At 40.9% G+C, this 27745-nt stretch overlaps 1 protein-coding gene across 3 annotated transcripts in view; it reads right to left on the reverse strand.

The window, feature by feature from the left end:
* The window catches only part of fbln2 (fibulin 2), a 73789-nt gene extending 47786 nt beyond the window's left edge, over positions 1-26003 (reverse strand). For 2 of the 3 annotated variants that reach the window (XM_085272890.1, XM_085272888.1), the window contains exons 1-2: positions 25895-26003; positions 21414-23323 (exon numbers count right to left, since the gene is read on the reverse strand). In XM_085272890.1, coding sequence (XP_085129016.1) covers positions 21414-23244 — 1831 coding nt within the window. In that variant the 5' untranslated portion in view covers positions 23245-23323; positions 25895-26003. The remainder of the gene's footprint in view (positions 1-21413; positions 23324-25894) is intronic. The other variant, XM_085272889.1, reaches the window with a different exon arrangement.
* Between the last annotated feature and the right edge of the window lie 1742 nt (positions 26004-27745).

Genomic DNA, 27745 nt, shown 5'->3' on the forward strand with positions numbered 1-27745 from the left:
TGCTAGCATATACAAACTTTCTCATTGGCCTGTTTAGCTAACAAAGCACTAACACCCTGCAGCCAAATGATATGCTGTTATGTCCAAGCACTATTCCAACGTGACAAGCAAGTCAAGCAGTGCTTGTATGGAAGTGAAATGTAAAAATATCATCAACAAAAATATATTAAAGTAAAAACATTTCTCTACTTTTATCTAAAAAGCATCCTGTCATAAAGATTCTCTAATACCTGTTTATATGCGCACTTTTGATTACTGCCATCTTGTGCTTGCAGTTGGCTATTGTCTTTGGAAGCAAAATTAATTGCACTTGATTGCAGAGAAGCTGAAGTCTGAATGGGGTAAGTGTTTTCAGAGGTGGTTCAGAGTCAGGCGAGCAGCTTTTTCTGGTTTGTTTGTGCATGTGCTTTGTGGATAAACCTCTGGTGTCTGATGGGAGGTGATCTAGGTAAGCTGCCATGGCTCTCTTTTTGCTGCTCTGAGATCATCATTAGGCTACCATCTGAAAAGTTAATTACTGGCCAAGATAATGCCATACAGAGTTAGTATCTGGCTTGTTACCATATTTCTAAGATTTTTAGTGCAGAGTACCTCAGATTTATCTGACTTTTCAAGCAGAAATCTGGAGGTTGTTCCTAGAGTATTTAAAAGTAGAATGGGAGGCAGAGCCTTCAGTTTTCAGGCCCCTCTTCTGTGGAACCAGCTTCCAGTTTGGATTCAGGAGACAGACACTATCTCTACTTCTTTTTGCTAAAGCATATAGTTAAGACTGGATCAGGTGACCCTGAATCCTCCGTTAGTTATGCTGCAATAGGCGCAGGCTGCTCACCCCAACTGGTGAGAGATGGCTGGGTCACATAGGGTCATATTATTGTTGGGTTTTTCTCTGTATGTATTATCGTAGGGTCTACCTTACAATATAAAGTGCCTGATAGGTTGCTGGTGATCTGGTGGATAGATAGAGGTAGATACTATAAGCTGCTGGATGCAAGCATTTTATATTTGCATGAAGCCAAGTACGACACTATATTGCCAAAAGGTCATGAACAGATAATTTAATTCAGGTGTTTCAATCACTTCCCTGGCCACAAGTGTATAAAATCATAGACATGCAGACTACTACAAACATTTGTGAAAACATGGGTTGCTATCAGGAGCTCAGTGAATTCCAGTGTGGCACTGTGATAGAATGCCACCAGTCCAGTTGTGAATTATCCTCACTGTTAAATATTCCACAGTCAACTGTTAGTGGTATTATAACAAAGTGGAGGTAGTTAGGAACAAAAGCAACTCAGCCATGAACTAGTAGACCATGTAAAATCAAAGAGAGACTTTGCTGCTCTCCTTGTGTTTGTGTATGTATGCATAGGTACACAATTCAGCAGCCAGCCAAACTTCATGCATAAGACTACATCCAAGCTCCAGGTGCTTTATTTTAAGCTACACCACCATATACCATTGAATCGGAGTGAAACTAAAACATATCAACAAAAGAATTAAATAGCAATGTGATTAATACAGTTATGAAAAAGAATGAGGATTGCAGCAGTTAATTTACTGAACCCTTCACCAAATGTGCACTTGCTTACCCCAACTAACATGGCAGACTTCCTGTTCTGGTTCAAGGTGCAGAGCCCAATAACAACAATTTACAAGGCACAGTGGGAGGCACCTAACACAAGGCAGAATAGAGACAATGATGAGCTAGTTTGTGGTGGAAGAACTTGACTGGCCTATGCAGAGTCCTGACCTTAACCTGACAGAATACCATTGGCACGAATAGAGCAACATCAGTGTCTGGATGTCACTCAAGTTTATTTGCATGTGCAGACAAACGAGAGGATACTTCGTTTGTCTGCACAAACGAAGCAATATAGTGTATGATACCTTCCTGTAGTGGGAACCTATTACAACAAAACCAAGAAACTGGTGCTTTGTTGTTTAGAAAAAAAAAGTCTTCAGCTCACTGAAGATACTTGAATAAACAAATTATTTATTTTTATCAGACTTTGTCACCCAATTTTCCAAAGACGGATTGTCTATAAAATCTTATCACCATCTGTGTACAAGAGTGCTTGTTTGGAACTAACAAGCAGCATTTGTTGAATCACAACTGTTTTATATGAACTAATGATGAGTAAATGAGTAAAATGGAGTGTCAGTTGTAGAAAGATGTTGCTGCTTTAATTGTATGTAAATGGAAGCCATTTAATATCCTGTGTTTCTCCTCCAAAACGATGGAATAAAAGAATGTCTCCCTCTCAGCCTCCAACACTAATTATTTTGCCGTTGCGTGGTAGTCATCATAAATAACCATAATTCAAATGGCCCCAATCAATAGTGCTTGAGGAGGCATTTGGACAATATAAACAGTGTTGGTTTAAATTGCAAGCAGCAGGGCCAAGGACAAACCGCAAATGGCATTAGCGTCTCTAACTTCTGTATATTTTTATTTCTGCAAGGAAAAAGAATAATTTGTGAGTATTTAAAAAATATATATCTATATATATATATAAATACATATTACTCCCATAGAGCCTTCTTTTCTAAATCTTCATCCTTCAAGCCCCTCTGTGGAATTGGAACACCCTCTTACGATTAGGCTTAAAACTTTTTGATAAAGCTTACAGTTAGGGCTGGATCAGGTGACCCTGAATCCTTAACATGATGCACTGTTTTTTATTCACTCACCTCTCTTCAATCTCTGTGTGTATAAACCACTTTGCATTTAATCATTAGTTATTATTGAACTCTGGCTCTCTTCCACATCATGTCTTTTTTCCTGTCTTCCACCCCTCAGCCATAACCTGGTTGCGGCAAATAGCCGCCCCTCCCTGAGCCTGGTTCTGCCAGAGGGTTCTTCCTATTAAAAGGGAGTTTTTCCTTCCCACTGTCACCAAGTGCTTGCTTGTAGGGGTTTGTCTGATTGTTGGTGTTCTCTTTAATATTGCGAGTCTTCACAATAAAAAGGGATTTGGGGCAACTGTTGTTGTCGTTTGGTTCTATGTAAATAAATAACATTGAACTGAATAGAAAGTGTATGTGATGCGATGTAATTTAACTGTTCACTCAATCAGTCTTTTTTTTTTTTTTTTTTCACTTTTTATTGTCACATCACATGTGCAGGTACATTGGTACAGCACATGCGAGTGAAATTCTTGTGTGCGAGCCCCACAAGCAACAGAGATGTGCAAACACAACAACACAAACGAGCAAAATACAAGAATGGCCAACCTGAAACTAATAAATATATGTACAATATATAATAGTGTATGCATTTCTGGATGTGTATACTAAATATTTTCCTACGTGTGTGTGTGTGTGTGTGTGTGTGTGTGTGTGTGTATACATTTTTACAAATTAAATAGTAAAAAAATAAAATAAAATAATAATAATAATAATAATAATAATAAAATATATAAAATATACAGAGTTGAATATGTGCAAAACAAGTGGCATTTATATACAGTGTGGAGTGCATAATGTTGAAGTTCCAGTAGTGAAGCTGAGGTGTCTATGACGTGTTCAGCAGTCTGATGGCCTGATGGAAAAAGCTGTCTCTCAGTCTGCTGGTACGGGACCGGATGCTGCAGAACCTCCTTCCTGATGGAAGCAGTCTGAACAGTTTATGGCTGGGGTGACTGGAGTCCTTGATGATCCTCCCCGCTTTCCTCAGGCAGCGCTTCCTGTAGATGTCTTGGAGGGAGGGAAGCTCACCTCCAATTATCCGTTCAGAGCACCGCACTACTCGCTGGAGAGCTTTGCAGTTGTAGGCGGTGCTGTTGCCATACCAGGTGGTGATGCATCCAGTGAGGATGCTCTCAATGGCACAGCGATAGAAGGTCCTGAGGATGCGGGGGCTCATGCCGAATCTTTTCAGTCTCCTGAGAAAGAAGAGGCGCTGCTGCGCCTTCTTCACTGTTTTGTTTGTGTGTACTGACCACGTCAGTCTCAGTCATTTCAGCCAAACTCACATGTGGTAAATCACCAAATCATCATGTGCTGTGCATAACTCATTTGGAACAGTTTTCATGGTAATTCCTTAAAGAGGTAAATCACTTCTACAAACCTGTATCTTCAAAGCTTTCTGTAAATACTTCACTGTTTGAATGCAGTCCAAAATTATGATCAAAGTCACTGTTTTTCCAAAAGAACCCTGGCTCAGTGTTTGCTATTGTGTATGGAAGACAAAGCCGGGTGATTAGTTGTGAACAGATGGAAATTTTGGTCTCGGATATTCTTAACATGTGCAGACTACCTCGATGCAGGACTGGCACAGTGTGCTAGATGAGCTCAGCACACAGAAGTGAAAGAAATTCTGTTAAACTGATGATACAAGTAAACGTGCTTTGGCTGGACAGCCATGAGCAGTCCAGATTGTGAGAAGCATATTCCATGACCATCCTATCTGTCAGTGCCTGGGAGTGTGACTGGCATTTTGATTGCAGTTTTTCTCTGGGGACTGTCTGAGGACCTTGAATCTGGATCTCAAAACTGTTCAGTGAGGACTCATGTTGGGCATCTTATTTTTAAAGGTGTAATAAAAAATTATTGTAATAAATAATGTCTACAACATAATACAACCCGATATATCTCGTTGATGATGAATAATAGCGACTCAACAATTACTTCACTCGGAGCAGAGATTTCAGGCTTGTGTGTTCCAGGCTGCACTGTGTATTGGAGCAAACAGTCCCCAGCTATTACAGTGTCAAGATGTTCTCAGCTACCAGTGTTTCTGAAAGCAAGGCTGAGAGTTTCCTTTCTTAAGCCAAACAAGCAACGGACAAGCCAGCGTTGTTTTTCCACTCTTCCACTAACATACTTAACTGCACGTTTCTGTGATTCTTTAGCCTAGTCACTGACTGGCTGCAAAATCTTTTGTAACCGTGAGCTAACACTTAAAACTTGGACTGACAATGTTTGCAAGGCGGTGTCTTTTTTTTCTTTCCAAATCTTTAAAACAACTTTAATACACAAAGGTATACAAAGGTAACGTGTTATATGTGTATGCTTTCTGCTTTTTTTCACCTTCAGTCTTTCCTCCTAGATAGAGTTACTTGATTCTCTTAAAATGAAAGTCAAGACAACATTCAGGTTAAGTAGATCTGACAGACTAGACACTGACTATGTCGAACTGTTTATCCATAACTCAAAATTTGCAATTTTGCACACCTATACACAACATAATACAACTGTAATTACCTCTAACCTGTAAATTTGCAGTTCTGTACATATCTCTACATATACACCTTAATATTGTATACTCTGCATATATATATATATATACACACACACACACACACACATACACATATATATATATATATATATATATTAGGGGTGCAACGATACACAAAATTCACGGTTCGGTTCGGTTCGATACTTTGGTGTCACGGTTCGATATTTTTTCGATACAAAAAAAAATGTTCATGCCTTTTTAATTTGTCATTTATTAAAATTATAAATATATATTTTAACACAAAAGTACAGTTTTTAAATTTAACCCTAACCCTTGTGCGTGTTGTTTTTTAGCTCGTCATATTGCAGCCACAGAAATTCTTTTGTCCATGAAACCATAAAGCTGCACTTTCTTTTTGCCTTATAGTCTCATTTGTCATAACTTCTCCGTTTTGTGGTAAGCTTTTCTTTGGCTGTCACTTCTTCACCCTGACCTGTCTTATTTGGCTCAGCAGAACTAAAATATATATCTGTCTGTGAAGGTTCTCAGTCATCCAGGTCATCGTAGTGAAATATATATCCTGCCGCACTCACATAAGCTCAGCGATTCTCTGCGCGATCAACCTCTCACATGTTTAAGCTGCGGGAGATTTCACTTGTCATGTTTGCATAGTAAGCTAACAATTAATAAGACGATGTCAGAGGAATTGGTGCACAAATTATCATCACTCACAGATCAGTGCTGTCGCTCTCTATACACAGTTCGCGCGATTGCAAAGTGAAAGCAAAAAAACAAGCGCAAATTCAAACACGATTTCAATATGTCACATATTGACAGTGGCTCACCCAATGACATAATTACCCAGCTACATTTCTGAAAGAATGCAAAAGCATTGACATATATTTTTCCTTCCTACAATAGCCCGACAGGCAGGGCAGAGATAGCCCCGGGACGTCGGGCTAGCGATATTGCGAGCCCTGTATCTGATTGAGGAATCACTCATCTTTGGAAAAGAGAGTTTATTACAGAGAAATGTCTCTTTCCAAAATAAAAGCTATACTATCCGCTTCTTCTGGGCTATATTCTCAGCAGCATATTAAACATATCAGGTCTCCATAAGGAGAATCATGTGCTAACAGCTGTCTAAATGACTCGGCTAAAGTTAATAGCATGCTTGTTGTTTTTGTCTTTGCACTAGGATGATGTCGGCGTAAATGTGCAGTCATATTCGTTGTGTTCCCACTAGTGCTTTCAGGTTAATCTCGTTGAAATAACCTTAACGCCACAACACGGCAAATCTCCGTTAACGAGCTACCCTATACAGAGGGGCTAGACGGCCAACACGTTAACGAGCTAACTGCGCTAACACACTAGCTCCCACCCATGTAATTGAGCATTGCATGGCACATCCAACATACTGTTTTACTTTAGTCCATGACTCGCTTACCTTCAGGGTCATACGTCACATGAAAACCAAAATAATTCCAAACGCCAGATCTGAATGAGGGTGGGGAGGTCCACTTCTGTCTCGCTAGCTTGCCCTGCGCTCTTCCTTCTGACCATGCTGTCTGTGTTGAGTGCTCAGTGAATCTGCGTTCGACTACTCCGCCTAGGCTGCACTCTCGAGCCTAGGCGGAGTAGTCAAATGCAGATTCACTGAGCGCTCAACACAGACAGCATCGTCAGAAGGAAAGTTGATAAAATAAATTACAAATTTTGTATTGTTCTTTTTTTTTTCTCCCCTTTGGTTTTCTTTCTTTCTCTCCCCCTCTTTCTTTCATTCTTTCCCCCTGTCCTATCCCACAGTCATGTCTGTCCCGTTTGCAACTGAAAATAAAATAAATTCATAATTATAATAAAGGTCAATCAAATGGACCAATATGATGATCCACTTAAAATAAATCCTCTTGGCATCTTTCTTGGCCTCAAGACAACAATTCTGATGGCTATAGATCCAAACGGGACACAAAAAAAAAAAAATTGAAAAAAATTGAAAAAAATTGTATTGTTCGATACATATGCGTACCGAACCGAAAGCACTGTATCGAACGGTTCAATATCGATACGAATATCGTTGCACCCCTAATATATATATATATATATATATATATATATATATATATATATATATATATAAACACCCAGCACGCCCCTGCGGGCGGTTTATCCTTCAAGCTCGGGTCCTCTACCAGAGGCCTGGGAGCTTGAGGGTCCTGCGCAGTATCTTAGCTGTTCCCAGGACTGCGCTCTTCTGGACAGAGATCTCCGATGTTGTTCCCGGGATCTGCTGGAGCCACTCGCCTAGCTTGGGAGTCACCGCACCTAGTGCTCCGATTACCACGGGGACCACCGTTACCTTCACCCTCCACATCCTCTCGAGCTCTTCTCTGAGCCCTTGGTATTTCTCCAGCTTCTCGTGTTCCTTCTTCCTGATATTGCTGTCATTCGGAACCGCTATATCGATCACTACGGCCGTCTTCTTCTGTTTGTCTACCACCACTATGTCCGGTTGGTTAGCCACCACCATTTTGTCCGTCTGTATCTGGAAGTCCCACAGGATCTTAACTCGGTCATTCTCCACCACCCTTGGGGGCATCTCCCATTTTGACCTCGGGACTTCCAGGTTATACTCGGCACAGATGTTCCTGTACACTATGCCGGCCACTTGGTTATGGCGTTCCATGTATGCCTTGCCTGCTAGCATCTTGCACCCTGCTGTTATGTGCTGGATTGTCTCTGGGGCATCTTTACACAGCCTGCACCTGGGGTCTTGCCTGGTGTGATAGACCCCAGCCTCTATGGATCTTGTGCTCAGAGCTTGTTCTTGTGCTGCCATGATTAGTGCCTCTGTGCTGTCTTTCAGTCCAGCTTTGTCCAGCCACTGGTAGGATTTCTGGATGTCAGCCACCTCCTCTATCTGCCGGTGGTACATACCGTGCAGGGGCCTGTCCTTCCATGATGGTTCCTCGTCTCCCTCCTCTTTCTTGGGTTTCTGCTGCCTGAGGTATTCACTGAGCACTCGGTCAGTTGGGGCCATCTTCCCAATGTATTCTTGGATGTTCGTTGTCTCATCCTGGACTGTGGTGCTGACACTCATCAGTCCCCGGCCCCCTTCCTTCCGCTTAGCGTACAGCCTCAGGGTGCTGGACTTGGGGTGAAACCCTCCATGCATGGTAAGGAGCTTTCTTGTCTTTATGTCAGTGGCTTCTATCTCCTCCTTTGGCCAGCCTATTACCCCAGCAGGGTACCTGATCACGGGCAGGGCGTACGTGTTGATGGCCCGGATCTTGTTCTTACCATTCAGCTGACTCCTCAGGACTTGCCTGACCCTCTGCAGGTACTTGGTGGTTGCAGCTTTTCTAGCGGCCTCTTCATGGTTCCCATTCGCCTGCGGGATCCCCAAGTACTTGTAACTGTCCTCTATGTCTGCAATGTTGCCTTCTGGTAGTTCAATCCCCTCAGTTCTGACTACCTTCCCTCTCTTTGTTACCATTCGACTACACTTCTCCAGTCCGAACGACATTCCAATGTCATTGCTGTATAGCCTGGTAGTGTGGATCAGTGAATCGATGTCTCGTTCACTCTTGGCATACAGCTTGATGTCATCCATGTACAGGAGGTGGCTGACAACTGCTCCGTTCCGTAGTCGGTATCCGTAGCCAGTCTTGTTAATGATCTCACTGAGGGGGTTCAGGCCTATGCAGAACAGCAGTGGGGACAGAGCATCTCCTTGGTAGATCCCGCACTTGATGGTAACTTGTGCTATGGGCTTGGAGTTGGCCTCTAGTGTTGTACGCCACATCCCCATTGAGTTCCTGATGAAGGCTCTTAGGGTCCCATTGATCTTGTACAATTCTAGGCATTCCAGTATCCAGCTGTGGGGCATTGAGTCATAGGCCTTCTTGTAATCAATCCAGGCAGTGCACAGGTTGGTCAGTCTGGTCTTGCAGTCTCGGCTGACTGTTCTGTCTACCAGTAGCTGGTGTTTTGCGCCTCTGGTATTCTTGCCAATTCCTTTCTGTGTCCCGCTCATGTATTGACCCATGTGCCTGTTCATCTTAGCCGATATGATGCCTGACAGGAGCTTCCATGTAGTACTGAGGCAGGTTATTGGTCGGTAGTTGGAGGGGACCGGTCCCTTCTTGGGGTCCTTGGGGATCAGGACCGTCCGGCCTTCAGTTAGCCATTCCGGGTGTCTCTCGTTAACTAGCAGCTGGTTCATTTGTGCTGCCAGACGCTCGTGGAGTGCAGTCAGCTTCTTCAGCCAGTAGGCGTGAACCATGTCGGGCCCTGGTGCTGTCCAACTCTTCATACTGGAGACCCTTTCTTGGATATCTGCCACTGTGATGGTTACTGGACCCTGTTCAGGGAGGTCGCTGTGGTCTGCCCTCAGATCCTCTAGCCACTGAGCATTGCCGTTATGGGTTGCATCCTTCTCCCATATGCTCTTCCAGTATTGCTCCGTCTCCAGCCTTGGTGGTGCTGTTCTCTTATTGTTCCCTTGCCACTGAGAGTACACCTTTGCTGGTTCTGTGGAGAACAGCTGGTTTATTCTCCTGCCTTCTATCTCTCTGGTGTACCTCCTCAAGCGGCTGGCCAAGGCTGTGAGTCTTTGCTTGGCAGTTTCCAAGGCCTCAGGTATGGACAGCTTGCTGTATTTCTTAGGCACCTTATTTGTCGCACCTTTCTGCAACTCCGTTAGTTGGCTAACCTCCCTCCGTGCTACTTTGATCTTGCCCTCTAGCCTCCTTCTCCATGGAGGGTACTGCGGGTATATATATATATATATATATATATATATATATATATATATATATATATATATATATATACATACACACACACACATATATATATATATATATATATATATATGTGTGTGTGTGTGTGTGTGTGTGTGTGTGTGTATTGGAGAGAGAGAGAGAGCTATTATCACTGTGACAGTGTTGCAACTACTTGCACCCACATGTAAACTACAAGATCTACACAGCACTGTTTTACTGTTTTACTTACTATTACTTTCTTTTAGTCGTGTGAGGGGAACCTGCAAAGTAAGAATTTCATTGCTCTGCGTAACCATTTGTGTTTTGCGGTGTAGATGATAACAAACTTCTTGAATCTTGAATCTAGCTTTTCGTTCAAGCTAATGCCAACTTATCCCTTTAAGTTTAAACCTGTCTGTCAATGCAAATGTTTACAGCTATATAAAAACCAGAAACTATGTGAATATAAAGATGATTTGGCTTTTCTGTCTAGTCCTCACTCTGCTCATCTGGATATTACTCCTGTCCATTATTATTATGTGTACAAATCTATAGCTAATGAGAAGCTGTCTGTATAAAGTTGTTTCTTGCTCACCCGTACACTGGCACTTTATACTGTGCAACTCTCTTCAAAACATATGAGATAAAAAAAATAAAGCAAAATGTCAAATGTGAGTATTTGGTGGCAAAAAAGTTTAAAAGTTAAACCCTTGTAACACTAAAAGTGTTACGGGGGGTTTGAAAGTTACCAAATCCAGAAAAAGCATCACTAAGTTGGCAAAAATGTATACCCCTGGGAGCCTTTAAGAGCAAAACAGTCTCTAAGTCCTGCTGCTATGACTGCATACTCCCAAGAGCAACTCTCCATAACTATGAGAAGCCTGCAGAACACTAAAAGTATCACGACTACCACAGCTAACACAATGACATACGTGGTAGACACTGGATTTACATACCAGGTTAGTGAATAGTTGGCATCTACATATTTATTTATATGTGTTTATTATTCATTAAAATGAATAAAATACATTTTCCAACTTTTTCTGTGTTTATAATTTAAAAGACTTCATCCAAAAACAATATTTTTGTCAAGGTCTTTCTTTTGATCCTTTCTTATTATTGTAAGTCTCATTTTCAGCGGGTCCTGTGTGGATTGCCATTCTTTCCTGTTTTCTGTGGTTTTCTGTGTTTTTACTTCCCTCCTTTGTTCTCTTTAATGCATTCCCCTGCACTTTATTACTTGTCTGTCTGTGGTGAGTGTATTTAGTCTGTGTCCATTCTCTCAGTTTTTATCAGGTTGTTGTCTGTGCTTTTCCTCGTTCCTTGCAAAAAAATGACTTTTACAGCAGTGAGGGGAAACTTCACTTGAGTTTTCACTGGTAAAACAGCACTTCTGTACTTCCCTGTGCTGGATTAGCAAGTGTTCTTTCATTATGCCAGCTATAAAAGTTTAGTGTTTCTTGTCACATTTACATTACACAATGTCTCTTGGCTTTCTAAAATGAACTCCATTTCAAATCAGAATCTTTTACCTCGGGGGAATCCCAAATCCCATCTGGAAGTGGGGATGTAACAGATGGCGACTTGAGCCACATTACTGTACACAAAGACAGCTGTTGTCGTCATGCCTGATTTATCTTGACAGTAACCTTAAGCGACTTCAAGACTGACTCACCTGAGTCCAGAGACGGGGAGTGTGAAGCAGCTCGCTGACAGAATAAATCATCCTTTTTTGACTGATCAGCCACTCCGTCTCTCTGACAGACTGTTTAGGATATCTGAATAGCTGAGTGAAACTTTTACGACTCACTGCTTGCAGAGGACACTTGCTTCTTTAAAAAAATTTAAACTTTTGCGTATTTTACAGAAAACTGATGGTGGAGCTGCATAATGCAAAATTGCTTCTTTACCGTAATACTTAAACTCACGGACTGTTGCCACACTTAAATCCTGCAGATGCTACATTTTTATATGAAGTTTTAGTCAACAGAAATCGCTGCACCTAAGTAGCTGGTGCTTAACCAGCAAAAGACATTTGTAACATATTTGTATAATATGATTTTATGTCCATATTAACTGTGTTGAAGACAAACATCAAGTATGGTTAAACCAGCTAACCTTTATTTAACCAGACAAATATAGAACATATTCTTATTTACAGATGAATCCTGGGAAAGGGTAAAGCTTCTTAAGGATGTAGAGGTAAGTATAAAAAGAAATATCAAATTAGAGTTCCACTCATGTCTGCATACTGAAACTGACTTTCAGTTTCACTAGCTATTTATCTTTCTTTTCACTTCCTGTTTGATTAAGGTTTCCTAGGAAACTATGATCTTTTTTGGGCTGGAAGGTCGAGGAGTCCTGACTTATCTGTTATATGATCAGTTTTCTGAAAAGAGCAACAATAAAAATACAAGAACAACTAGTGTTACCATCTGTTTATCTCAGAAAACAAACATTTGTTTATGATTACTTTTTGGCCATATGACACAATCAGAGTAGCACTCACTGCTCCAAAATAAAACACATCGTTTCTGCATGCTCTGAAATTTAACATTGATTCTATGCTGGTTGTTTGAATGGGTTTCAAAGTTAATGAAAGTGAGAGAAAAGGCACCAGACACATAGCAGAGGGGACGTTCATTCTCAAAATTTGATGGAAGTATGTTGCCAAATTTTAAAGTGCTTCAAAACGGAGCCTCTATGCTATTCCATTTTAAACAGGACAGCACTCGTGTGACTGTGGCATGGAAGATTGATATAATCATATGTAATATGTGACACCATCCAGAGTCTGTAAAAGCTTCTATTTGGCATGTCACTAAAGCATAACCCAAACCCTTAAATGAGTTGCTGGTGACCCGGTGGACAGTAAGGGACTAACAATTGCCTAATCAGGTATTAATTAAATTAAGAATTCTATCGTCCGATAACGATATAAATCACAAAAATGTAACATTTTCTGTAAATTCTGTGAATCTCGGGCAGCTCGACTTGCGGGAAGTGTTTCCAGCTGGGCGTCGTGTAGCTGGAGTCGAGTGTTTTAACCGATGCATGAAACGATACATTTTTAGACATAAGTTGTAACGGCCACCGTTTTCTCTGTGAGTATTTGTTACACGGCGTGCTGCGGGGAAAAGCCTGTTCTAACGTTTGAGTCTAAGGTTTATTTTTTAGCACCTGGCGGCTCTTTTTTACTTCTCATCTGTAAATAATCTGCTCTTTCACGTGATTCAGTTTATTTTGAAAAGTCTCAGGATCTTGAGCTTTATTGTGAAAGGTTTATGTGGAACATAAACAAGCGGACACGTGATGGTTTTACCGTCGTTGTTGCTAACGACAACGCATAAAAACAGGCGCTTGTCCGTCCGTAGTGTGGTTATATTAAATATAAGTGAAAGAGAGAAATTAATATAGCCACTACAGTGACCATCAAAACCATGAAAAAATATTGCCGTAAACAGTTTATTTTGCGACACCATGAAACAAATCATAAAATGAAACGATAGACGTTTTTATATCGTCATCCGATATATATCGTTATATCGAACAGCCCTACATGAGAGACATCTCCATTAGGAGGTAAGATAAAGATTGCTATTTTACATGTTTATAGTGAAATAAATGTATATAAAAAAATATACATTAATTGCCTCAAGGCAACACTGCGCAGTTAGCCCAGTTTTTTTCAGGCAATATAATTCATTAGCATATGTGTGTAGAGATGTGTTTGTGTGCATTTATATGATCATAGTCAATGTTTTTTACTTTACAATCTACTGATAATTACAGGACATAGACGTAAAAAGCTTTTATGAAAGGAAACCAAGGGAATGTGCACTTTCTGTCCTCAGAAAGTGAGGACAGTGAGCTTTCAGGGAGTGACAGTGAAGTAGAGGAGTGGATCCCTGAATCAGGTTTGAGGGACACTTAGGAGCTCAGGGGTCAGGGGGTAAAGTAATTATGTGTGTGTGTGTGTGTGTGTGTGTGTGTGTGTGTGTGTGTGTGTGTGTGTGTGTATGTGTATGTGTGTGCGTGTGCGTGTGTGTGTATGTGTGTGCGTGTGTGTGTGTGTGTGTGTGTGTATGTATGTGTGTGTGTGTGTGTGTGTGTGTGTGTGTGTGCGTGGGGTTATGGTCAAATGTTGGATGTATTTTGGTGTTTTATTGTTCTGTGAAATGTTTACATTGTTTATTTGTTGTTTATTTATTTGTTCATCCTTGTTGTACTAATAAAACTTATTATAGAATAACTTGGTGTTTGACTGCCCTTGTTGCACAGTGTTGCCTTGAAGCAACAAACCAATATCTGTTTGGGGGGGGGGGGGGGGGGGGGGCGCAGGGTGTCAAATTTTATGATTGATATATTATTAGGGACCCTAAAGCTCCCCCGAAATAGGGAGAAATGTTTTTTCCCCAGAAATTAAAAAGTCACCCTGCAATAATACAAAGATAACATAGAAAATCCCATCACTGAGACGAGCCCCCCGTGAGCACACGCTTTGGCAACAGTGGGTAGAGATGGCACGATACCACTTTTTTATGTCCGATACCGATACCGATATCATAAATTTGGATATCTGCCGATACCGATATGAATCCGATATAGTGTTTTTTAATCAACAAAACTGTTTTTTAAATATCTTGCCGCATTTTGTATAAGTTCATACTCAAGTTTAAAACAACAACTACACTAAAGCTATTCTGTTATACCTGTATGCAAAAAAAAATATTTCATAGTTCAGCAATACTGATCAATCTAATAAACTTAAACCTACACCATCCTCCCTATTCTGGTATTTTAAAGAGTACTTAGCATATATATTAAGCAACCTAACTAATAGGGTTCCAACTCCCAGCAACAATAAAAATAAATAAATAAAAAATAGGGAACCACCCCTCACGCTCCACCTCATGATGCTTAATCGACGTAATCAACCTTAATTTGATGCAGTGTGGAAAAAAAAATGTACAGAAATCAATTATTTTTCAAGAAATATTAAATAGATTCAACATCTTTCTTCAACAGAATTGCAGACTGCACAGATGGTACCTTCCCAAAGGAAAAAGTACTATAGCTTACTAGGGTATATATATTAGACTTAATAGTTACTATATACAGTAATGGACTTCTATTCATTTTGCATCAAATTAAAATTTTGGGTGTCAGATAATTATTTATTAAAAGCTCGACATTTTAAATGAGAATAAGAAAGAAAAGTATGTCTTTGTGCCCCCTTTTCCCTGTTAATGCCCTATCGGCCCCCCTGGCTAAACTTTGCTAGATCCGCCCCTGCACAGTTACCAGCGTCAGCTACATAGAAAAAGATCCTGGTGTAGAAAGTAATATTAAATACATTCTAACAATAGCTGATCAAGCTTAAACGTGCTTCTGTTGTTCAGTCGCTGGTTTCCTCTTTCTGGTGCAAAGTGGGCCAAAAGCAAACTAGAGACACGGACTCGCGACAGAAAAGCCGATCAGCTGATCGTTAAGCAGTTTCATGATTGAAGTAGCAGCAAGAAGAGGCAGTCGCTTGTTAAGCTTAACGCAGGAATGCTTTACAAACATTCAGAGATGGACTTACACACTTGCTTTACTTCTCTCGGGATAACTTTGTCGAAGCTCCAAATGCTATCCAGACCACAGGTCCCGCATGCCACAGCCGCTCTATCACGTGATGCATACTGCTCCGACGTGCTAACGTTCTGAGGTGAGTTACGGCGTGTTGCAAGTTTTGTGAGGTGCTTTCGTGATATTTAATGGATCGGATTACATTTTTTATTTTTCTCCGATATCCGATCCAGTAATTTAGGTCAGTATCGGACCGATACCGATACGTAATATCGGATCGGTCCATCTCTAACAGTGGGAAGGGAAAACTCAATTTTAACAGGAAGAAACCTCCAGCAGAACCAGGCTCAGGGAGGGGCGACCAGCTGGGGGTGAAGGGAGGAAGACAGGACAAAGACACACTGGTCAAAGCATAGGTGTAACCTACTTGATAAGATGTAAAAGTTAGCAAGAAAAGATGGGATGCAGGTTTATTATGACAAACTAATGATTTTCCTTCACTTCCAAAATAATTACTTTATTGTGATTAATATATGAGTATAGTAGCGAGCTCTAAGGGACAGCGAAATTCATTTAATTCAGGGTGACTCTGAGAAAGTCACAAAGCACAACAAATGCTTAAACATAAGCACATGATTTTGTAACACATAATGTGCAAGAAAAAACATTACCACAGTGCCAGTTTTTGAAAAAAGAAAAGAGAAAAAAAATCTTGAGCCAGATGTTAAGGAGTTGCAAAATCTTTCATGCCTTTCTTGTGCTACCCTGAAATGATATGCCAGTTTATCAGCAGCCTGTCGAGAAGCCCTGCGAGAATCTCCTTCTATCTTTGCTTTACGGTTTTCAGAAGCTACCTGTCTGTAGTCTGCAGTGTTTCTATCTGAAGATAGCATGTTATCTGGAATAAGGGCACTTTCACACCCCAACAGATAACTTCTCCTTAGTTTATCATCCTACAGTACATATGCTGCAGAAAAATCCTTCCCTATTATAATGAATTACTTTGCAAATGGCCTGAAAATAAATCAAATGTGGTGCACAGAAATTACCTAGTCACATTCTTTCATCACAATACTTATTAAAACCAGCCTCCTAACAAATGAACATTTTATCATCCACATGCTCAATAAAAATGAAATGTGCTGAATGCACACACACACTAACAGAGTAACCCTCTACAGTCCTGCATGCTAACATTCTTCATTCGTAAAAGGCCAAAAGTATTTAACACAGGGAGGAGTAACAGGAAATGAATGAAAAAGAAAATAATGTTGTCCTCTATGGATAGCTTCCAATCTCAGTAAGGAGTATGGCCACGTTGATTGGCAGGTGACACAGCCAGTGTTTGGTAGGCCTCATGCACTACTCTGAATAATTAAAACTGGACCTCTTTCCTGAGTGTGTGCGTGCTGTTGGTGCCTTTCGGAGCATTTTTAATGAATAACCCTGGCTATTATCATGGCTTCTAAGCCATAATATTATGCTTCCTGTGGGTGGCTGTAGCTCAGGGGGTAGAGCTGGTCACCTACTGACCAGAAGGCTGGTGGCTCAATCCTAGTCTGTTCCAGTCTACAAGATACTAACCCAAGTTTCTCTTCGATGCATCCATCAGAGCATGAATGGGTGTGAATGGGTGAAAGCACAAGTTATGTGAAGTGCTCAAGATAGAGTAGAAAAGCATTATATAAGAACCAGTCCATTTACCATATTGTTGGGGTCTCTAAACCGTTCAAACAATAAAACTCAATTTCCTATGACATAACTAAATATAGCACATTCCAAAAGGTCGATTCTGTTCATCTGGACGCAGCGTTTTCAGTGGGAGAAACGTTTCATCACTCATCCAAGTGACTTCTTCAGCCTCAGCTGAGCACAAAAAGTAATGACTTTTGTGTTTAGTTGATTACTTGTCACTGTTTTTGAGGGTAAAACCCACATACTAAACTCTGCTGCTCAACCCTACAAATGTGGCACCATTTAAGGGGACATAAGCAGACTTTACAAACGTATAAGATTTAGATAAAGTAATAGCCAACCCCAACTCCACAACATGGGTTGGTTGCTAACATATTTTCAGAATAATTGACCCAAAGTTCCTATTATAAAACTGCTAATTTATGGAAAAAATGAAATTAAAGAATTTGGTCATTATGTTTAAACTGGTTGTGTGCACCCCCACCTCCCTTACTCGAATGTTCCCAGTCACAATGGACCAGTCAGTTTTAACAAGTCTTATATTAACATAACAAACATTTTTCACCACCAAATTCAGTTCAATGGGTAGTTCAATGAGTCGTTCACTGAGTCATTCAGTGGGTCGTTCAGTTGGTTTCATTTATTTGGTCATTCACTGGGCCATTCAGGGGGTCAGAGGCCAAAGGGGGTGGGGGGTGGGTGGATTCCCATTCATTTCCTATAGTGGTCACTTTTGACTGGGAACACCACAAATGAAATAATGTTGATTAAATAGTTGATTTTAAATCAAATCCTTAGTCAGACTATACAATACATTATAAACACATATAATGTTAAATGATCCTGTCTTATACAGGATCATTTTATCGATTTACAGTGTTCAGGTCATGCTATTAATTGTCACAATGCTTGTATTTTTCAATCCGGTTGTTAAGTGATGACGTGATGATGTTTATATTATGCTAACATAGCTGTGTCGCTAGCTGTCACGTAGCACATGCATATACCAGCTAGCCAAACTTCAGTAACCCTACAAACGTCACTGCTGTTTAGTTTTCTGTCTTCATTTATGCTGGAAGTGATAGCAGAGCTGTACGTTTTAATTTGTTTTCAAAACCCCGCAGTCAGGACATGCTATATTGTATTTAGATAGAAGCTAGCGAGCTAACTTCCTGCTAACTTCTAACTCCGTTAAATGTCATAAATTCCGTTTTCATGGATGCCTGGATGTTAAACTCAATTGTTACACCTGGTAGAGCAGAACGCTGATCATTTTATTAAAGATGAAAGACTTTAGACAGTTTTTCAACTCTCAGTAATGCCATAGTGATCGTTTGATATATGGACCTGCAGCGGCGTTTAGGCCCAGACACGGCTAGTGACGTCAGACTGAACAACCGGATAGTGTAGCCACTGCACATGTAACTCTGTATCTCTAAGCCCTTCAGGCCACCAGTGTCTGGTTCTGTTGCTGCCTCGTGCTACACACATCCTTAAAAAAAAAAAACAGCTCACGTGTACCAGCAATAGATTATTTATCTCTCAGTCCCATATGAAAGGCTTTGACCAGCTAAATATAACTGAGTCAGCGACGTTGCGGTCTACCATCTGTGTAACTACCACGTCCTGTCATTCAAACTACAGCCACATTTTTGTGTCTTTCTTTTTCAATGCTATAACTTTTTTCAATGTAAATAAATACCATAGAAATGTTATTTCTAAATCTTTGAAACAAAAACATTACCAACAAAGAAACATCTCAAATCAAAGCAGCTGACACAGGTGGCCAGAAAGAATTTATAAGGTCCTGCGAGGGAGCTGAGCGAGCTCAGGGTGAAGGATGGTGGTGATGGGTGGGAGACTGCTGTGAGCGGATGTTTGCCATGGGAGGAGTGTTTGACTCCTATTCCAGACACATCCTGGACTCACTAGTTCTGTGCCTGCTCTGACACCAAGGGACATGTGGCTGTTTTTTCCATACACATGTGACATGACTGGTATTTAGAATGGGACAGAGAAAGTGCAGGCAACTTTGTACAACTATACATCAGGAAGGCAGTCTTAAATGACTGTAATAAATGAATAGATGAATGTGGTATTTAAAATTATTTATGAGGTACTACGAATGTTAGTTCAAGCATATGCAATTTACATCAAAAACATCGTCAACATAATGTTTCTAGACTCTCAGGAATAAACGTCCAATACGTCCAATACAAGAAGATGCCAATGTGTCCGCAGACACTCGACAACACTCTTCAAAAGGTGCGACTTTTATTTCAAAGGCAAACTACTGTTACTTCTCCTGTTTCCAGTTTAGGACACACTTTCACAGTTTCACTACGACTTGGAGAGCAGTTGGTGAGTGTTTGCAGACATGTCAGTGTCATCCATTAAAACTACAGTGAATACAGTGTCAAAGGTTTTGACAACAGGTTGTATCACATCAATACAACTGGCAGAAACCTCAAACAAATATGTGCATGATGTCAAAGAAACCAGAACAGTTATGTTAGAAATAAAGTATATATTTCTGCATTAATGTAACGCAAAGAATCTCTGTGAAGGATGTTTTCATGATGTTAGCATGTAGCAGGCATTCATAAATGGGTCGGCTTTTCCCATACATGTTGCAGGTAACATTTCCCAGATGATTCTGCATAAATCCAGTAAAACAGGCCCACTGGATTATTACTTCTAATGGATTTCAATAAAATACTTTGCTATTGGCTGTTTAGTAATACAGTGGAACCCCGACTCGTTCCAGAGGGTCTTTCGTAAGTCAAAATTTTCGAAGCACCTTTTTCCATCGCCTTTTGAGTGAGGCGATGCTGGCTGAAGACGAAGTTCTTGGTGGAGGCTGAAGAAAGCATACGTATGCATGCATACATACGTACGTGTACATGTACATAACATTATGGAATTTAATTCTAAACATACTAAAACTTACATTTATGTTAATTAATGTACGTATGTACACTGTGCAATGATATTTCATATTTATGCCTTATGCCGGCCCCATTATGAATGAACGATAGGCTAATTGCAAACGAAAAGCACACGAAATAGCGCACTGCAACAACAATACGTCTTTCACGTGGAACAGCAAAACACATTTCTGAAACGGATACACGGGCATTTTGCCGTACCACGGGCAGAAATATTGCCGTTAAGTGCCTTCGTAACTTGAATTTTTTATTAAATGGTGTCTTCGTAAGCCGGGGTTCCACTGTACCAGCATTGCTACACAGGAGTGAAACATATAGAATGTCAAAAGTGCCTTGAAAGATCAACATTGTCTTTGAATCATAAAGAGACAAAGTACTACTAATATAATTTACATGTTACGATATGCTAAGATATTTCAGGTTATTTATCTTTTATTTTTGGAAATTGATTGTTTATTAAATGTGAGTGCTGCATGGATGTCAAAGTACTTAATTACATTTAAAAAAGACAATTTTCAGTATAGTATATACAAGTATATCTTACCCATGAAATAAAATGGGTTTTAGAGCTGTGGTGTAAACCGACTAAAGTTATTAAAAAGGGGAAGTGATTAATCTTACATATCTCTACTGCCAAGGTCAATTTGCTACAATGTAATGGAAAATGTTAAGTTCAGAAAGATGACACCGACCCAGTAAGGAGCAAAGCAGTTATGAAAAATTCCTCCTCTTTAGGACAAGAAACAAAGTTGCTCAAAATGTTCCTACTGCTTCAGAAGTTTACTTTTACTATTTGATTCATGATAATAATGTTTTTTTTTAAGTTACAAGGCTGTCATTAGAAACAGAATGAAACAGAACGTTTTTACACTTGGCTGAGGTAGACATGGTAAATGGTAAATGGCCTGCATTTGTATAGCGCTTTTCTAGTCTCTAAGGACCCCAAAGCGCTTCACACTACATTCACACACTGGCGATGGCAAGCTACATTGTAGCCACAGCTGCCCTGGGGCGCACTGACAGAGGCGAGGCTGTGTGACATGAGACACATCTACATTTTTGCCAGGTCTAAAAATTATTTTGTACAAGCTTTTTGTTAGTTTAACCCCAATTTTAATCCAAGTTTCATATGGAAATTGTACTAAAAAATCCATGCTGCCGTTTATGTTTGTATGCTAAAAAAAAGCACAAATTAGGATCCAGAAGAAAACATGCATAGCAAGGCTTGTGTAATCTTTTTTTTTTTTTACTCACCCTCCTCGGGTTTGATGGGTAAAACAGGGCGATCTTCCTCAATCTCTTTCACTCCTTCCTTTTCCTCCTGTCTTCCTTCACTGTGACGGTTAATCACCATCTGATTTGGCTCTCCACCAGGCTGACTTTCTTCCAGTGTAACTCTCATTGGTGGCTGGGTGGTGGTGATAGACTGGAATACAGGTGTTGTCAGGGATTCAGGCCGCCTTTGGGAAGGAGTGACGGGCTCAGAAGTAGTCTTTTCATAAATGCTGGTTGGAAAGCTGCTCTCTGAGTCCTCCTCGCTTCTCTCTTGCACTGTGTCGATAGTGTAAGGCACATCCTTTCCTTCAGGCCCAGACACATTCTGAAAAGTTACTATTTCTTCCTGCTTCTCCCCCTGCATCTCTTCCTCATTCAACCTTTCCTTCTCATAAACTGTGAGTAGCTTCTGCGTTTCCTTTGGACCATTTGAATTCGCCTCAGGATGGATGGGAACCTCTGAGCTTTCCATGGTGTACAGTGGAAAATGTACTGTATCTGATCCTCTCTCTTGACTGGATTGGATCTCTGTACCCCTCTGTGGAAGACTCACATTGGTCTGACTGATAGAACCCCTCAGTGCCACGCTATCTGATGTATTTTTGTTATGTGCCTTAGTTTCAGTGCCTCTCTGAGGATAAATGGCACTTTCTGAACCCGCATGTGGATACTCAGTATGTTTTTCACTCTCTAATTCTCTGTGTAATGGAAATACGACACTACCCAAACTCTTGTGGCCATGCAATGAATCGTCTAAATCTGTCTGTGGACGTAAATTATTAAAAAGGACACCTTGCAAACTTGTTAGACCCTGCGAGAACTGCCAAGAAGATGTGGCACGCATATTTGGCATGTCAGTAGTCTGCTCTAGTCTCAGGGGACTTTCTGTCACTTCTTCTCTGCCTGAAGGATGGTCACGAACTCCATATCGTTCTCTCAGCGCCTGCTTGCCTTGCCTGTCAAAGCTCTGAAGAGAAGAGATGCGGTCAGGTTTGACAGAGCCTTGGGACACAGATAGAACTTTTTTAAAGGAAGAGGAAGATGGGGTGGGAAACAGCAAAGACTGTGGGTAGGTCTCTGGAAAGTCTGTAGGACCATAATCATAGTCTTCTGGTTTCTCTTTATCAAGCGGTGACAATTTAAAGAGAGGAAGATTTCCATTAGGAAGGTGATAAGGAGTGGCAAATTGATCTGTGTGGCCTTGTTGATCAAACCTGTATGGGAAATTATCATGCCTGATGACTGTATTATCCTCTGTGGGTGCAGCTAACATGGGTTTATGAACTTGCTGCGGATCACAGTCTGGTACCGGGTAGCACATGAGCTTCCCCCCTTCATTAGGGCAGTGGCAAACACGGCAAGGGTCAATGTGGAAGGAGTATCCAGCCTCAAACTTTTGTCCAGCATGAACACATCCAACTCGTTCGCACTGCATGCAGCCATCTGCAGGCTCGGAAACCTCGATGCAGTTTGGTGGCATATCAGGACAGCTGATGAAGTGGCAGCTGATCCGGCCCCCTCCTACAGGACAGGAACACTCGGTGCTACCATAGTCAACAAAGTAGGAGTCTCCCTCGGGCACCTTGCCATTCTTGAACCCAGCACTGATGCAGTCGTAGTACTGGTATCCCTCGCACGCACATCCTTTTTGTAAGCACGAAGCACAACAGGCACCGCTCTCCAGGACTTCTTCGATACAGTTGTCCAGCAGGGGACAGTTTGTGCCAGTGCAATCAAGCTGGCACAAACAGACACTCGAGTAGAAAAAAAACAGCGCACACTGCAGTAGTACTACTTCAGCTTGAGCCATGGCACCTGGTATATGTTCAGTAATGATGAAGATCAAGTCTTTAGATTATCTTTAATGACTCATGCGAATCACCTCTGCTCTGCAAGAAACAGGGAAAAAAGACAGAAAGACAGGTTTATTTCTCAAAATGCAAGAAAATCAACCTCTGGCTTCCCAGTTTAGCGCATAAGAGTCCAATTTTTACAGCCTTGCCATCTTTTTAACATTAAGACTACATACTTGTCATTATCATCAGCTGGAGTGCACTGTTATGAATCATTATGCAGGCTGTGATGATGAAACCTGGAATCTGCCCAGCTTCTAAATTTCTAGTGCATCTGTGATTATCTCCATAAAAACATTCCTCTCATAATCTTGTGTTGCAATCAACCTCTAGCAGTCTAATAGCTGAACATACATGAGATGCCTCAAAACAGTCTGGCTGCTGAGTTTGTTGGAAAGTCATTACACTTTAAGAAAAGCACATTCTCTAAGGTAATTAGCAGGGTAGGGACCAAAGTGCTTGGCCTCCTTTAAATAATGATTCTTGTTGGAAGTTTCAGACTCAAAGTGATTTTATTTACTTTATTATTTCACTTCATCAGGAAGGAAAAAATCTTTCACTTATTTTACCATACAGAATGTGCCAAAAACCCATGCTGCCTTACACTACATGTTCTAACTTTGAGAGCGTTCCAAGAACTACATATTATGCTTTTGTAAAAATGCTTTTGGACTGATCTAATTCATCATCAGCGATACTAGGTACATTTTTCCCTGACCTTTCGGTCATCTCTGCAAATAAATACACCCTACCTTCTTGGACTGACATTACGTTTCTAAGCACTGAATTCCACAGAGAATTCCTATGAACATTGTTGTCAGGAAAAAAAGAAATTCTGCTCCAAACAAGGACCCGCATCGTCTGTTAATCCCACCTGAGTCATGAGTAATACATCTGATGAGCAAAACAGCTCATGGCCTAAACAGATTTGAACTGCTTAGCTCATTATATGTTTTAAATTAAAAACTAATTTCTTTAATTTGTTTTGTTGTTTATTTGTTTGTTTGTTTGTTTGTTTGTTTTACCTCATGCCATAAATTCTCAATATAAAACTTTATAAATAAAAACACAAATCAAAATGTTGGCATTAAAGCCAGTGTCAAGAAACTATCAGAAGCATTTATCACTATGATTTTTCAAAAAAGTTCCCGGAGGTTTGGAGGAAATTCCTGTCAGAGCCTGCCATAAAGTGAATCACAATTAGGTGGTTAAAATCTGACTCCATCATAATTATATGGGTCCAGAAAGTAGGGGAACTACACAAGATCGAAGCCAAATTTATATAAAGTAGAGACCTGTAATGAGCCAATTATTGCAACGCTGTTATTCACTCTGTGGCAACTGTGTATTACACTCTCTTAGAACCCTTTTCACCAACACAGTACTGGGGCCTAATCCAGAGCATATTTCCATTCGTTTTAGCTGCAAACATGAGTGGTGCTAGTGTCGAAAAGCAGGCAACAGCACAGGTCCTTGAAATTTCTGGTTTTAAACCACCAATGTGAACAAGTGTAGCTGGAGCTACCGCAAGAAACTTTCCCCCATTTGCTGGAAATTGTACCAACTTTTGAAATGTGATGCTAGCAACATTTGCCTCTGAAATGCAGGCAAGTTCTCAAAAGGCATCAAGGCTGAACTCTTTCCATCTCACAGCATCCTAATGGAAAAGAGGTGCACAATGCTAGCCCCTTTTAACTGCCCCTTTTCATACAGATGTATCCGATGTAATGCAATAGCAGCTTACTTCATGCTATTCTGGAGGCTTTCTGTTACCACACCTACAAGTTGGCTCATGACAGTGTGTCAGTGAAAGTGTCATGCACCTTTACTGCAGCAGACACAATAAAAGCTGGCAAGGAACGGCTGCAGAGGAATGGAAATACAGCAGCCTGGTGTTTCCCAGAGCTGTGAGGGAGGGGGGGGGAATTCCTTCATTTCTGCCTGCCAAAACACACACACACACCCACCTACACACACACACACATACACCTATACACACACACACATACACCTATACACACACAGCTGAAGTAAGTAATGCATCGCTCTGACAAGGCCTGACAAAATAGTGTTTACTTTAAAAAAAGTTTTCAGTACCAGTCTTCATCTGTGCAGTGCAAACTCGCTTTGGAGAGCAGGCAGAAATATTCATTTACAGCGTTAGACGTTAAGAAAAGTCCCCCTCAGTAAACTCGCGACCATATGGTGCAAACAAACTGTAAGCAACTCTACAATTTCGCCGCTGTTTTAATCTGTCTTCATCGCATCTGTAACTTTCTCTTGATAAATGAGTGCGGCTACAGCGGATTCAAACAGAAGGGTTTCGAAAGACTTTGCATCTTTTCGCACAAACAGCAGCAACCTGTCTTCACCTGATAACTGTGGGAAAAAAGTTGCTGCAACACCGCATTCAGACACGGAACAAACGTGAACACCGGAGAAAGTTTGGAAAAGCTCATCTGTGCTGAGCGACGCGTAAAAGTTCTCAGCGCAACATCCATGGAATTAAGCTCAGCCTGATTTTAACGACGGCGCACAGGCTGGCGACGAAAAGCTGCAAATACTGTTTAAGGAATAAAGCCGGGCAGAGACGCTGCTTTGTGTTACCTTGTAGAGAGCCGCCGGTCCTCTGTGCGCCTCCAAATGTGAACCTTTTGACCATCGACGTGCTGTTGGGACCAAGCAGGCAGGCTGAGGGGGAGGTACAAAAAGTTTCCCTGCTGGAGACTCCGGAGGAGATCCCATCCTGATCCATAATGAAGAGCAGGCTCTGCGGGCATGGGCCCACACAATACAACTGCTAAAGATTTGATTTGGCAGGACAGGTGTTAAAAATAACGAGTTGTTATTACAGTAATTAAAGAGTGAATTAAAACCGTGCCTATAAAGCAGACACAGGGCTCTTTTCAGGAGGACAATGCCCCTGGACTTGTTTCCAGCCCCCTTTTTCATTTCTATATTGAGGAGACTGACAAAAGTCTCACATTGACAGGTGACAAAGTAAAGTAAAGTAAAAACCTAAACCACTGAGGCCTACAGTGAGGGCTGCTCTGGTTCTGGTTATGCTGCCATGGTTTGGATCCTTGTCCTCTTACAGGGAAGCAAACCAGTCAAAGGCAGTTCTGAATGATCGCTTTTATTCTTGTATGAAGCATCTGATTTCTTCGAGGATGACATGCATAGAGCACGTAGCATCACCGAATGTTTGACGAGACCTGAAAAAATGTCAGTGTACAGTTTTATATATCATAGAGATGTTATGTCTATAATGTCTTGCTTTTTTTTGCTTTGAGTGCTGACCAATCATATTTGATATTTGGTTATGTGCAGGTAAACAGTCAACATAAAGAGCAAAAACAGTTGACTGCATTGGCATAAATACAACCTGGAAGCCATCAGCGTTAGGAGAATGACACACAGGAAATGGTCCAGAGATGAATCAAACCCAGGCCCCTGCAGCATTTCATCAGGTGAGCTGAACCAACTGAGGTGCAGTGGCACCCGGGCAGAGGAAAGCACTGTTTTGGAAACAGGTTTGTGTCTGATTAAACCTAACAAAAGAGTGTTTTAACATTCAGACAGGCTATATGTACCCACACAGATTTGTTATGGGTCGTTCCAGAGGTTTAACTGATCAGATAAAGCTTCATAATCAAGACACTGAGAAAAAGATTGATGCGTTCACGTTGTTCGGTAAAGGGCTGTAAAGAGCCCAGCAGTAATTACAGTCCTGTCCACCTGTCTACCTGCCTGCATGGCATCTTTTAGGTCGTTCTCTTTAACAATTTATTTTCACACTTTTTCTTCTTCTAAGGCAAAAAAAGCACTCGAGTACATGTAGTAGATCACAGTTCACACATCACTGTTGCTGCAAACTGTCTTCAGGTCCGTTGTATGGTTGGTTTGCTGCAAATTCAAGCTGATATATGTTCAATTCACCAATAAACAGTCTGTAAGCGGCTCACAGTACAACATTAAACCATCTGGGTGGGTTTTAGGGTGTGGATTCTGTGGATAAAACTTGTTCCACACGACATTTCCTGGGAAAAAGTTGGATTAATGCCTTGGACTCTTTGGTGAGTTCCTCAAGATGTTCCTGAGCAGTGTTTGGGAATGCTGCTGCTGTCAGAGAGTGTCGTGGAGTGCATGTGTATTACAGGATAACATTGTCTCTAACGAGATGATCGTTTTTATTGATATTATATTCATATTCTTTTTATTCAAAAGCATCTCTCAGCAGTTTCTATCTTGTTTTGTGGTCTTCTAATGAGGACGCACCGCTGCTAAAAGCTACTGATGTGTTTAGTGACCAAAGATGATTTAGTATAGTCGGTTCGTGTTGAGAACTTGTTGTTACACATCTGTTTTCTGTTGTTTGTCAAGAAATATAGAGTGGTGGCTTGTAATTTCTGCTAATTGTAGTGTTTATGTTAACCTCTTGACATCTACCAGATCACT

The sequence above is a fragment of the Mchenga conophoros genome, linkage group LG5 (assembly GCF_057382185.1).
Source record: "Mchenga conophoros isolate Kocher_MC1m ecotype Shallow Benthic linkage group LG5, M_conophoros_male_GT1.1, whole genome shotgun sequence".
NCBI lineage: Eukaryota > Metazoa > Chordata > Actinopteri > Cichliformes > Cichlidae > Mchenga > Mchenga conophoros.